The sequence below is a fragment of the Macrosteles quadrilineatus genome, unplaced genomic scaffold (genome assembly GCF_028750875.1).
Source record: "Macrosteles quadrilineatus isolate MER2022 unplaced genomic scaffold, UCM_ALF_1.0 Scaffold_5__1_contigs__length_97177068, whole genome shotgun sequence".
NCBI classification, from domain to species: domain Eukaryota; kingdom Metazoa; phylum Arthropoda; class Insecta; order Hemiptera; family Cicadellidae; genus Macrosteles; species Macrosteles quadrilineatus.
Window position 1 is genome coordinate 96,736,874 of NW_026542598.1, and position 13,948 is coordinate 96,750,821.

General features: G+C 34.9%; 1 protein-coding gene across 2 annotated transcripts in view; it reads right to left on the reverse strand.

Annotated features, from left to right (window-relative positions):
- LOC128994107 (cerebellar degeneration-related protein 2-like) overlaps window positions 1–13,948 on the reverse strand; it is a 133,073-nt gene that overhangs the window by 93,121 nt on the left and 26,004 nt on the right. The window contains exon 1 of one of the 2 annotated variants that reach the window (XM_054418373.1): window positions 2,081–2,468. The exons of the other annotated variant lie outside the window; for it this stretch is intronic. Coding sequence (XP_054274348.1) covers window positions 2,081–2,168 — 88 coding nt within the window. The 5' untranslated portion in view covers window positions 2,169–2,468. Of the gene's footprint in view, window positions 1–2,080; window positions 2,469–13,948 lie in introns of those variants that run through there. 2 annotated transcript variants of the gene reach the window in all.

The following is a 13,948-nucleotide window of genomic DNA, read 5'->3' on the forward strand; positions in this document are numbered from 1 at the left end:
ATCTCTGGTAGGCATGTTAATACAATTTAACCGAAAATATATTTCATGGTAAATTATAAAAACAGTTTATATAAAGTAAAAATCTTCAAAATTTAAAACCAAAATTTCTAGTTCCCGATAATTTTTAATTTATGTGATTAATTAAACAAAACGTAACTGTCTAGTTTGTTTTGTGAAGAAAAATGAACAATATAACATTATTGGTTATGTTATTGTAGAATTTCCTGTTTAGTCCAGTCAATTACGACAAGAAATTGTTAACTGTGTTTTTGTCCTAAACAGCACCGATTTTCGTAAAACTTGGTGTTAAGATTCTACTTGTACTCAATGTCAAAGTCTGCCCTGTGCCGGGGTTGCTTTTCCTGAGGATGGATGCCACCCCGCTCTCGGGAAGTGAGCACTTTTCCATTGAAGATAAGTGCATAAAGAAAGTTTTTTTTCTTAAAGTCAATAATTTTCGACAAATTAAATTGTTGGTTTTCAGAGGAAATCATTTTCTCAGAAGGTTTTTGCGAACAATTGGAAAATATTTATTTGATTGAAAACCCTTCTGAAAGCAAAATTATAACTAATAAACTTATAAGCGGTTTAACATTAAATAAACCTACTTGTCATCATAAGTTATCAACTTTCTTATGAATGAACAGCGAGGTCTACAGTGTCTAAACCTGACTGTACAGTTGGAATGCTTGTGTTTGGAGCTCCACGCCAACAAAGCTGGTTGGATACGCCTCCAGTGCTATAATAGGCTCTCTGGTGAGATATCATGCTAAACAAGTCATCTCCGAGAGTATATTGTTAACTTGGATTAATTGTATGTTATGCTATCCAGCTCAATATCCCGAATTTAAACTATCTTCAGATACAACAAATAAAACTATAATACTATAATAATCAACTGTAGACTATGGACGAGATAACTGGTTCAATACCTACAACACAAGACTTAAGGCTTAAGTAGGACTAAGCTAAACAACGTGATACCATATTTTTGCTTTAATTTTTTCATAAAACTGTTCAAAGTGTTTTTTTTTCATCGTCGTATCAAAATCATTTAAATAGATTTGAGATTTAATTAACAATGATCTGAGTATATTAAATTCATTATATCACTTCCTGATTGTTTGATCTGACTGGCCAAGACCTAACTAAGCGTAAGCGACACTCACGCTTGCTGTTGCCACACACGCAGCTCATTTACTTATAATAATCAACAGGAGAAAATGGCAAATCGCAATTTGAGCACACCTTTTACTACACAAGATTAGCTTAAATTTACAGCCAATTAATCTTGAGAGAAATCGGTGATAAACAAAAGTTCCACTAAATTTACTATAAGTTTAAATTACTTGCTAATCGCAAATAGTATATTGATAGAAATAGAAGCGTTATGATGTTGCAATAACATGTTTATTTTACAAAACATTTCCACACTCCGCGCACAGCAACTTTGGGAAACCTTTCTAAGTACTATGTCTAGTTGTGTCAGGTTTAGAAACATTATGAGTTAAACAAGTAAACAAAGTAATGCCACTATCCAATTATTATAGAAAGATAAAATTGGTGATTATGTTTGGGATGATAAATTGATCATGAGACACAGTTTTATCAACAGATAAACAAGATTTTTACAACCGTGTTTGTCATCGTTAGAGAGCTCGTAGTAATTAGCATATTATACGTTTAATTCGATCTCATGTTTTATTTTAAACTGTAATGAATATCATAGCATGATAGCATCCTAGATCATGTATAGGCCTACGTCTAGTGTTTCACGTTTTTAAACTACAAATATCCTTGACCAGTCCGTCCATGTTAACCACTCGTAGACGGACTTTAATGTTCCGTTGATAAGTGAATAGTTTTTAAACTATGTAGTGTTGGTATTTTAAGATACTAGAATACAACTGCAAATAATATCTTCAAACACATTTTGAAACATACGCTACATGATCACGCGACTTATTGAATGAACGCTGAGCAGTATAGTCTAGTTACTAAAATTATTGAAAACAAGGTTGAACATAATGCATCTTGAGCATTGCATTGACACACAGATACAGATAGGTGAGAGGATTACCTGAGGAGGTCCAACAGTCCGTGCAGTTCTGACACAACGTGTACCAGTCCTGCTCCAGGTCCTTGTACTGAGGCACGTGCGCCGGCATCGCGAGGCAGAAAGTCTAAAAGTCACCGAATACGGGAAACTAAAACATTAAAACCCAGTCTGCGGATCGAAAATTTTGCCTAACCGAAATTTCAAACCGCGACACACGGACATGAACCTTCGCGAACGAAAATCATTTCCCGAATAAGACGACTTTGCCTTATCTTATCTTGGGGGCGAAGGTCGAGAAGCGCTGTAGTCATAGTCCTGTCTGTGCAAGATGCCGGTGTGACGTAATTGTCCTGTAACCAGCTGATCAGTCCGCACTCACTTGGATTGTTTCGAGGTCAAAATAGTTTAAGTATATTTTAAAAAATCTTGTTAACTCTATTCGTAGACATTTACAAATTACTTACAAACAAAACACGTCAATAAAACCAAAATACGATAATATTTGCTGAAATAGTTGCGAGGATATACGTTTACGTTTTTAATATAATCAGAACACCCTTAAGTCTAAATACATTTTCGTGTTGAATTTGCTAAGTCTACTCTAATATTTTGACTTAAACCCCATAAACCGCAATCCTGTTATTTAACAAAGTTCAAGCATCACTGCAGTATTAATTTACAAATGTACACAACACAGTCACAAACACAGATCGTATCCACACACGTGCCAGTTCCAGTGGAGAGGCTGCGGCGGCCCAACGATGTTACCTCCGCGCTGCCCGAGCCGCTTGTGTCGAGAATCTCCTCTCTCACACTCACAGCCGAGCCAAGGGGGCGAGGCACCTGACCGACCACTCTCCATCTCATCGACCTTGCCACCTCGGGAAGTGTGGAGTAAACAACGCCAAACCTGACTGAACTTTCGGAACGATATATGTTTACATTCCGGAGTATCAGTTGTTTATTCCCACGACACTACACGTCTGCATACCATCACAGACGCTCATCGCAATGTAAGTTTAAAGTGTAACTTGGCAATAATGACCTACACTCAGAAATAGGTTTTTTAAGTTCTAAAGTGATGGAAAATAATATGAGTTTTGTCATACATCTAGAAAACTGCAGCTTTTAACAAAATAAACAAAGTTTTTAATATCACAGAATGCCTAGTGAGAGAGGTACCTGTTTTCTGTGATTATGTTATTGACTCCAGCATAAACGCGACTGTGAAGTTAACTTATCAGGCAAACAGCAAAACAAGCACTGGGGTTATACTTATACTTAAACGGTTTTGTGCAACATAGATTAGTCTCATTTTATTCACCAGTGTAAAAAACATAACTAAATGTACTGTTTCACAAGATAAACGAATATTCTCTTCATAGATTATGCTATGTAATGAACATTTAAACTTAATAGTGAACAGTCAAAGGGAGTTGCGTACTAATTATATCAACTATTGCGAGACTTCTTCACTTTACATTGGTACCAACTTATATATTTTTATTTCACATACAAATTAATGACACGATGTTACTGAGGCTTTAATTGATAACATGTATGAATGCGCTGCCCTTTTGTATCTATAGTGGATCTTAATGTTCTTCAATACCACGAACATAATTTAAACACAAAAGATAAAACTTATAGGCCATTTTTAAAAGGGCCAACTTAATTTACTTTGCGAAAAAATCTAAATAGAGTGTAAAATGAAAAACCCCCCTACTGTGGTTTACTTGCCATGTATTATTTGCGGCTCAAACTACCTCTAGTAATGCTGCACCTCATATCCTCCATATCATATTATTTTCTATTTCCATGTAAATGAAACTTTGATTAGCACCTGAACAGGTTTAACAGGGTCGTCTTCCGTATTGACACCTCCAGTACAGTATAATGCATCCTCTGACTGGAGGAAAGGTGGTTTAAACATAATAATTTGTAGACACGTACACATTGTACAGACCTCTTGCGTCTTCATGCAATCATAATGATGCAAATAATATAATAGCAGGACAGTTAGAGATTTATTAGAGTTGGAATTTAAGTTATATAAATGTCTATTACATTTACAATTCACAAAACCGAAATCCTGATTTAATGTGGCTGGAATAAAACATAGTGATAGACTATCAAACAAAAGTTTATAAACTGTGTAAAAGGAATATAATATAGTTAATTTCCTCAATAGGCGAGGATTTAAAGATCATCATGGCGAGGCGGATATTTGATACTTTAATAATGAGATTGTTTTACTATCAGTCGTATTTAGAGTTATCTTTATGGTTTATTTGTGTTACTATTAGTATTTAATGAAAATAATCTGAAGATTTTTAGATAAATAATTGGTAAGTGTTTAACAGAGAGAGCCACTGTCTAACGAATGAAATAAATAACTACATTAATAGTAACAACTAACAACATTTAACCCATAATTAAGTTACTATTAAAACATTTGAAAAGAATTATACGAGCTTAGTCTTTGACGTTCTGTATTTATGTTATTTACTCATAGACATTAAAAAGAGCCTGCAACAACTATTACAACAAACAAATACGTCCCTTTAATTTTATTTATCAGTTAACCCAAAATCTCGAGACAAGCAATAGTCGAAAGCATTTCTTTTTGCAAATAATATTACTAAGTGTTATAAGTATCAATAGTTATAGTCGGTCTAACCACAGAGAAGTAAGAACTGTGGTCTAACAAGGTCTTGAGGTGTATAAAACATAACGCACAGACATAACGATACGATAAAATTTGACCTTCGAATTGACAAAGGTGTTTATAAAAGCTAAAATTTAACTACGGAGGGGCAAGTTCCTCATAGATGAGGTAGACTTGTTATTCATCTTCAAGAGATTTGCTTCGACTTTATTCGATAACTACGTCGGAACTTTGTAGTCATCACTAAATAGTAAATATCTATTATTGCTCCTACACGCCTCTCAGATACTGAGTGGGTATATACTCCGCATTGGTTGTTACCATACATTTACACCGCGTCCGTAGACCCAGTGACTTCACCACTACTCCAGTACTAGGAGACTTTCCCCGCAACACACAGGCAAGAAAATGTATCAGTGAAGTACGACTTCTTATTGCGCCCTTTGCCCTGACCACAGACACAGAGCACACGCGGAGCACCTCGGGCGCCTTTCTAACTGCCCTGGACCACAGCGCTGCCATCAGCCGTCAGATGAGTGTTGCTCCGTGTAGCAAGGCGACATTTATTCTCTGTGATGGAAATGTGATTCTCCAGTGATTTATAGTGGACTGTGGAAGTTACCTAATTATTACACATTTTAGAGAGAATTAAGCCAATGGGTCTTTATTATGATGTCTTCGTGTACAGAAGATAAACAATAGGTTTATCTCAGAATTTCTATGCATTTCCATCTTATTTTACTCCGACTATACCGCATAGTTCATGTTCATTATATTTATGAGATGTTGTGTTTATATTGGCCATTAACTACAGTATTATGTGATTGATGTTTCTATATGATTTTATATATTTGTATTGGATCCTTGGATGTACAGTATATACATTTTACATGCTACGAGGGTAAAACTGCTAGTACCCACAGAGAAGTAATATTTATCTATTAGGTGCAGTACCCTATAAAAAATTACCTTTTTTAAGGAATTCTGCAAATTTGTATTTTTTTTCTGTCCAATATAAACTTGAGTTTGCTAAACGTGCCCTAAAAGCCTGTGTGTGGATTGTATAATGTATATGTATAAAGCAAAGGAAGGGATAAGCCGATAAAGTATACGAATGCACTGTTCCGAGGCGGCCTTGGTACGCGAACCCAAGTCATCGGTGGTTTACAAGTTCCATAGTCCGTCGCTATCTACTGAGCCACCAACTTACTAAACACAGAGGGAATTTTAAAATTTGTTGTAAGCAGCAAGCAGCTTCATGATAAAATCAAATATACTCTAAAATAGATATTAGTAGTTGGATGGGTATATTATTGTTGTTGTATAATAAATCCGCAATGTAAAAGTCCTGATCTCTTGAAAGCTCTCACGAGTTGCAGACGTCACTTGGACCTACACGTCGACCCCTCAGCACGAACTCTCACCTCCGCTGTGCCGATGTCCTCCCTAATTTCGACGCATGTCATAAAATACATTATCATGAAACACAATCGACTGTCGTTTTCTCTCGTGGCAACTCTTTTATTATCTTTGAGTGATGACCGATGACCTAACAGCTGAATCGGACACCTTCTGTGGCTGGTTTATTCGCGTCATGCCGCTGTCTGTGTCTGTCATGCAGCTATTGCCATTGTTAGCTGACGAAAGGTAATTAATTGTACATGCGAAAATTGTAGGACCATGTAAAGGTAAAGTGTATTTGTATTAATTTCTTTAATTTATACACCGATATGTGGCCCTAACATCAAATGTACCATTTTATCCGTAAGGGAAAATGGGAAATTGAAAATAATTTGCAGCTTCAAAACATCCCTTATTACACAGTATTTATTTCTTTGTAAATTTTAAATTTTTTAATTCAAATTGTGTTTTGTATTTTGTTCCTGATTGATTGATGATATTCATACACTCTTTCAAAAGAACTATCTAATTAAGACTGTTCTTTTTATGAGTATTATTGAATATTACCCATAAAACTAACAGGTAGCTTTTTTCAAAGTAATAATTAAATATAAATTTATATTTTACACAACACAACAGTGTTTATAACTATTTACTTTTCGATACCATATTGGCACTTGTGTAGAGTACTTTGAGGTACGTTGAGTAGGGTCGTGAGTACGTTGAGTATTTTGAGGTTTGAGGTATTGTATAGTTTATAATCAAAACCCCGTACAGTACTCAAGAGGCAAAGCTCTATATCTGGCCAACACGTTGTCTTATAAATCTTGCCACAGTTGCCAGGCATTCTATCAATTAAAGGTTCTTGTTGTTTGACAACTGCATGTCACCCAATTCTACCAGATAGTTAGTTTTTTGATACACATAAAACTTAATTATAAGGTTATTGTAAACCTCGTAATTCTAACTTTCACCAGAAGACCTTGAACTTAGAATGGGACCTTGTTTGTTTTACTGGCTGTGGTGGGATCAGGGTAAACTGTATGTCCTAATAGTGTTAGACCCCCGGTCTTTTGGTTTGCTAACTAATTTGCTTATCCAATGGTAAATTTAGCAGTAGTTAAATTATTACTGTGAGTTTATTTAGGTTTTTTTTAATATTTTCATTTATATATCTTTCCAATTTAGCCTAACAAGTCCAAAGAGTGAGCGTTTCATTTATATTCTAGAACAAAAACGTATTATTTATTACAAAAGTATTTTTGAGGCAACTGACAAAGCTGGGAGATTACAAGTGTGACAATCACTCCAAAATCTTCGGTCGTTTGGCGCCTTCCAGGGAATATGTCAAGTTTGAGGACTTGTTGTCAACGATACATAATTCCCCTATAATTACCCCTAAACAGTTGAGTACGCCATCAATAATTGTTTAATTACTTTTTTCCTGGGGAATTTATTGGTCTTCTTACACAAAGGGCTACTTCGTGTCAGTATAATGAACTATTAAATATTTTTGCAGCACACTTTTCATAGTCCCTCTAAATATGGTACATCATTAACCCCATAGTCCACCTACAAATACAAATTATACAATATTTCTTAGTAACACGCGTGATTACCGAATGTATTGTAGCATAAGAGTGACCAAGTTATTGACATTTAATTACCATACCTCACCCATCACAGTAGCATTAGACAATCATTGTCGTGGCAAAATTATTATAGACCTATCCCAGTTTAAAATATAAACAACAAATGCCAATCAAACCAAATTAATTTTAAAAACATATCTTCATGGCTGTTTGAAGAATAAAAATTAAAAGTGAAATGAATGCCGGGTCCGTCGCCAAGTGTACAGCACTCAGACGCTGTCGTGCACGCTGCTGTCGACTGTGTCATAATGTAAATTGTTTTCAATTACTGGCTGTGTTTTGTGGCTTATTGTTCCCACCGTGCAAGAGCCATAACTGCCATCGTCTGGGCTTGTATTGTATAGTTCGTATAGTAGTGAACGGAGACTATGCTGGTATTTCATCTTCACATCACTGCTGTACTAGGTACAGATCAAATCAATACGATATACATGGATATTTATTCTAATTGCGCGGAAAAGTGTTAACAAATCGCTAAGGTTAAGTTAGGTTGGCTTGGTTCTAGGGAGGGTGTGTGAAGTTTAATAGGAATAGTTTTTGTTACGTAAACTACAGATAAAAAATATATTGATTGATTTAAAATTGGTAATAATAATATGTCTAGCCTTTCTAAAAGTGTGACAGACTTTTCCTTTGATCAAGTAAGCTTACTGTACCTTCGACCTGACTCCTCGCATTGACCCATCTTATCTTATCTAGCGTTCTATACAGTTATAATCTAATCTAAACGTAGTTTTCGTAGCTTCTCAAAATACTACTGACTACCTAAATTTCTGAAGGTATCTTAAAAATATATATATTATTACTAGCAGAGTACCCGTCCTTCGTACGGGGTTGGAATATAAGTATAAAATGCTTATTGCAGTTATACTCAATTTTGCGTTTTCAATAAGGGAGGACACAGTTTGATAAAATTTGCTTTTTAAAATTTACAGTATTCTATTGTATTACACATCTACCATAGCCATAATGTTCTACCACTTCACCTAAACAATAGAGATAAATAAATTATCAACAATTCGCAAAATATCACAAATTATTCATGAAATGAAAAACATAAACATAACTGTAAACAATTCTACTTTGACAGTTCTCATTGCGAATCACAGTTTTTTGTTGCTGCTTAGTTCAAATTAGCTGTTTTCATAAATGAAAAAAAATATAGTGATGCACCCTGTTGGTAAATCTTATAACATTTTAATGCTTTTCCATATCATAGAACCAACTTTTTTAGTTGAAACAGCTGACTAAATTCTTTAATTCCCTTTAAAATATGAATTATTCATAAGGTTAACATGGGGAATTACAGAGCCACTGGGGCTGAGCCCCAAAGGATTTCTGAGATAAGAATATGCCTATATGTTAATCGGAAATGTAAGGTATCACCATGCCAAATTTCAGCCCAATCCGTCCAGTGGTTTATGCGTGATTGAACTTCAAACACACAAACAAACAAACACACAAACTTTCACATTTATAATATTAGTAAGATAAGATTGATACGAGTATGCTAATGAGTCTCTTACTAGTTAACCATTGTGAATGAGATGTTCTGCCGTAACCATTCACTAGGTGCTAGCATATAAGAGTAGATTGGATACTCTTCATTCTATGATAGTTTGATATCAGCCCATCGGCAGCGTCTCACCACACGATTCCCGCAATTTTTCGCATGTAAACAATCGGTAAACTTTCCAACCGAACCTCTTGTGAACGAATAACGAAGTCCACGCCCACTTGTCGACCAGGAACTTCTCACGGAAGAGCAAACAATATCTAGAGCAGCAACTGAGGAAGAGAAGACGCGTCAGTTCCCGCCGGTCGCCAGTGCACGTCCCAGCGGCAATAACTAATTAATATAATTATCTGCCGCAGAGGTGGGTTATTGTTATTGGATGTAAGAGCTCAGATTGTGCTGACCCGCGCAACAAAGATGTGACGGTGAACTAGGTCGGGGTGTGCGGAACAAGTCAACGGCCTCTCGTGGTCGGTTCTTGGAGTCCTAACATCCCTTCATGTCCTAAAGGGTCGTAGTGGGGCCACTGTTCATCTTATTACAAACTATATAGGCATTAAAACTACCTTCTCACCTAGTCATTTAAATGGTAAAAGGGTAGGCCGATACATAAAATTATAAATTACAATCGGATTACTCGCAAATTACTTTATTAGCCTTATTGTTGTCTGCAAATTGAGTCTCTGCTGAAGGGTAAGACAAAGATCCCGCTCTACCAAAACGTATATAGTACAACATATAATCAGTTATTGCTATCAAATTTTCTATATTTTTACATTGACAGTTGAAACGAAAAAAAACAGTGATGGAATGTTCGTTAGCAGGACAGAATATTGGCCCGTATCGAGTATATCAAACTTAAAACTAGCTCATCCGATAGAGACCTTCATTTATGAATAGCACTCGTATAATACTACTAGTATGAATACTAGCCATGTTTAATAAACTACCTAAAAACAGATAAAATTCTTTGAATTTATTCTAGCTAATTTCTGAAACTATATTTATTACTGTTGCATTTTCAAACAACGAGTAGATTAGTTCAAATCAAATCAAAATGTTTTTTATTTCAAAAGTCTTGCGATGTATATCTGCTCAACGATATACAATTTCTCTATTATTACCCCGAAACAATTGAGTACGCCATCAATAAGGGTATATCACATCAAACCCTTAATTGGTTATTGAACATACGAAAACTAGCCCCCCATAGGCCATGCAAGACAAGTGCGCGGGACGAGTTCCATTACAAAAGTTGAAATTAATAAAAAATCAAACTAAATTAAACAAGATTATTTCTTTATCAAGTCAACTTGAACCAAACTCGTACTTAAATGAAAAATGGGAATCTTATGCATTAAAAAACAACTAATAGATTACCAATAGCAAAACTCAACTCTGAGGTTAAACATATTAAATTAAAACACTTAACCCATCGGTAACATAAAAGAGCATCAGTTCCTCGTTTTAGCGAATTTCCCATATAGGGAATAAGCTATTACCGTAGTACTCATGGTAAGACCTGGACCCGGAACCGATTTTTTTTTTCGTTTTGAGGTCCCTAGAGGCCAAAAACACCATCCGTTCAAATTCATATATATATATATATTTATATATATATATATATTTATATATATATATTTATATATATATATATATTTATATATATATATATATATATATTTATATATATATGTGTCCGTTAGCGCGATAACTCGAGCAAAAATGATCCGATTTTGATGAAATTTGGTACAAACGTGTAAACCTACGTTTGTTCGAACGAGTTCGCGAACCAGCATGATCGGACCATGGGAACAGGGGTTTATGGGGGCTTTTATGGGGTAAAAATGGGTTTTCCCTATTTTTGACCCAAAAAACATAAAATTTTGAAATTTCTTTCCAAACTATTTTGTAGAGCTTAAAAAAACAAATAATTTAGTATATTGAAGCGTTATAATGCGCCTAATGGTTACGGAGAAAATTCCAAAAAATTGTTAATTTAAAATTCCCATGTTATTCTTATGGAGAATAAGTAAACCGTTGTAGTGTGCTTGTTTATTAACATATTTTGCCCAAATTTGGAAAATGTTTTTATTTCTTACCAACTATTAACATTTTAGGCCTACATAAAAAAAAAATTTTACCCTCCCTGTTGCAGCAAACCTAAGTATGTGTTAAACTGATTCTATTTAAATAGGGAATAAATGTGATATTTTTAAGGAGACATTTTAGTCTAAATTCAATCAGGCAAATGGAAATTCGCTTAGTCTGCAGGTTTGCTGCGGCGGGGGTATTTGTAGGTATTTGAGTTTTGTTCTGTACCAAATACTTAAAAGACAATTTTTGTATTTCATCAATTCATTCAATTCTAAAAACCTACCAACAGAGCAAGAAGATTAAGTATTTTGGCCATTCAATACATTACGGCTGTCAAGTAACTTGCACCCCCTTAATGTTTTACCTATTTGAGATATTTTAAATCTGTTTGTGGCAACCTTTTTAGATGTGTGGGGCTACAATAGTTATGGTTAATTACAAAAATAGAGGTAGTGGGGGTAGGGGGTACCGGTAACTAAAAATTTTCAAGTGGGATGTATTGTCGACTTTAGTATCAGGTCTTGTTAATTAAACAATTGACATAAAGAAAATAAAAATCGAACCGCTAATAGAATGACGCTCTAAAATTATTAACCCTAAAACGGAAAGAGATAACAGCAATTATGGGGAGTTGGGGATTTTCCAGGCACTGTTTAGTGTTTACTAACCACACCGATGTCATTAGCAATTACTGTATATGAATTAGAGAAAATGTTTCCTTCATATAGATTTAAATTTAATAAAAGAGGCTAATAATATTTTTTACGACCACAATACAATGATGTTAAGATAGGTTATGAGGTCTAAAAGTAGTTTTAAATGCCATTTTGTTATTAGTTATCCGATTTTTATTTTATTCATGTCCATTGTTTAAGTTAAGTTCTGATACCCTCTATAAGTCATAGCATCCTATATACAGTACAGGACGAATGATAACTCTGATAAGGGGTAAGATGATTTTTATCTGAAAGCACCAAAATCATTTAAAATTGGTTAAAAGGACTTAAAGAATACAAATGCTATACTTGTTTTGAAAATTCGTGACTGAGAGGATGAAGGGGGTTCTCTGTTACATCCCTTTTTCAGCCCCCCTACTTAACCGAATATTACAATTGAAATGTCGTTGTAAAGCTTAAGCAGAGTAACTAGAATGGTAACCAAAAAGATAATTTCCTTTAGGGCATCTCTCCTCAGCGTTTAATGTGTTTTAAGAGTTCGAAGATTCAGTGATTCTCACCCATTTTCTTGACGATTGTTTAATATGAATTTAAATGTGAACAGCTCTGGTATTTAAGTTGAATGTTGTACCAGAGTCAGATTGTAAACATAAGACAACAAACTTTATATAATTGATTTTAAATATTTTAATTCAAGGCAAATTAGTTGTTTTATTGGCCTAATAATTGTCTCAAATAAACATTGTCTTTGAAGAGTAAAAAATATTGTATTATTCGTATTGCCTCGGAATCTAACCCTATTAAAATAATATACAATTTGCGCAGGGGTCTCTTCGTCATTTCTTATTCAAATATTCTTTAAGATAGGTGAATTATAATTTATCATCTATGGGGATAGTTCGAGCCCATACTACCAGAACACATAAGTATTTGGGAAATAATGGGTATGCAACGAATTCTTTTAGGACAGTGCAGTTACTTTCGACATCGACATCAATACACCTTATCTAGCTTGCGGACGTTGTATCAACAAGGAAAGAGAAAGTATAACATCCACAGGTAATACCGATCGTAAAGTATTACAATACAAAATGAAACATCAGCATACAATCCTGGGACCGACCGGTAAGCCATCACCCGGTCCAATAACAATCAGCTGTTTTTGTCCAGATGTTCTTACACATCAACAATCAGCTGATAATGATTGTTAACAGAGCCGAGCCGTCGAATGGCCACTGTGCGACCTTCCCACCGGTTTCTATCGCTCCCATCACTTTCGTTTTTAATTGCACTTCTCCCTGTAATGAATTGCGCCATCAGGAGTACATTAGTATATGAATATGTAAACGCACTTGAGATATAGGTGAAAGATAGGGGAAGGAAGGGAAAGAGTTTGTTTTCCAAGTTGGTTTTAGGGAACAGTTCCATGGTTAATTTTTAAATCTTTATATGCCTCTTTCCCTCCTATTATGCTTTACTTGAATGTTACACTCCTGAATTATCAGAAAAAGGTATTTATTAAAAAGCGATACCGCAGGGAATCATTAACAAAGAAATACTAATAAGGTTTACAGTGAGCAGAATTGATGAACATCATCATGAATCTGAAGATCATCACAATAAAACAATGTTTTATTAATGACCTGTTTGGCTGTGTAAATTTTACAAAATATATTAACTATGTAGCAATGCTGAGCTAAGTAATTTCAAGGTTCTGTATTCATTGGTAATGTGTATCGACACCACGGTTATACTACGTACATATGGCAACACACTTTTATTGATCGCTTCAATTTTGAGAGTTACTTCCAAGTATTATAACCAGCATCATAATCCCCAACGATCGTATGATTGCACGGATTAGCTTTCTCTCGTCGC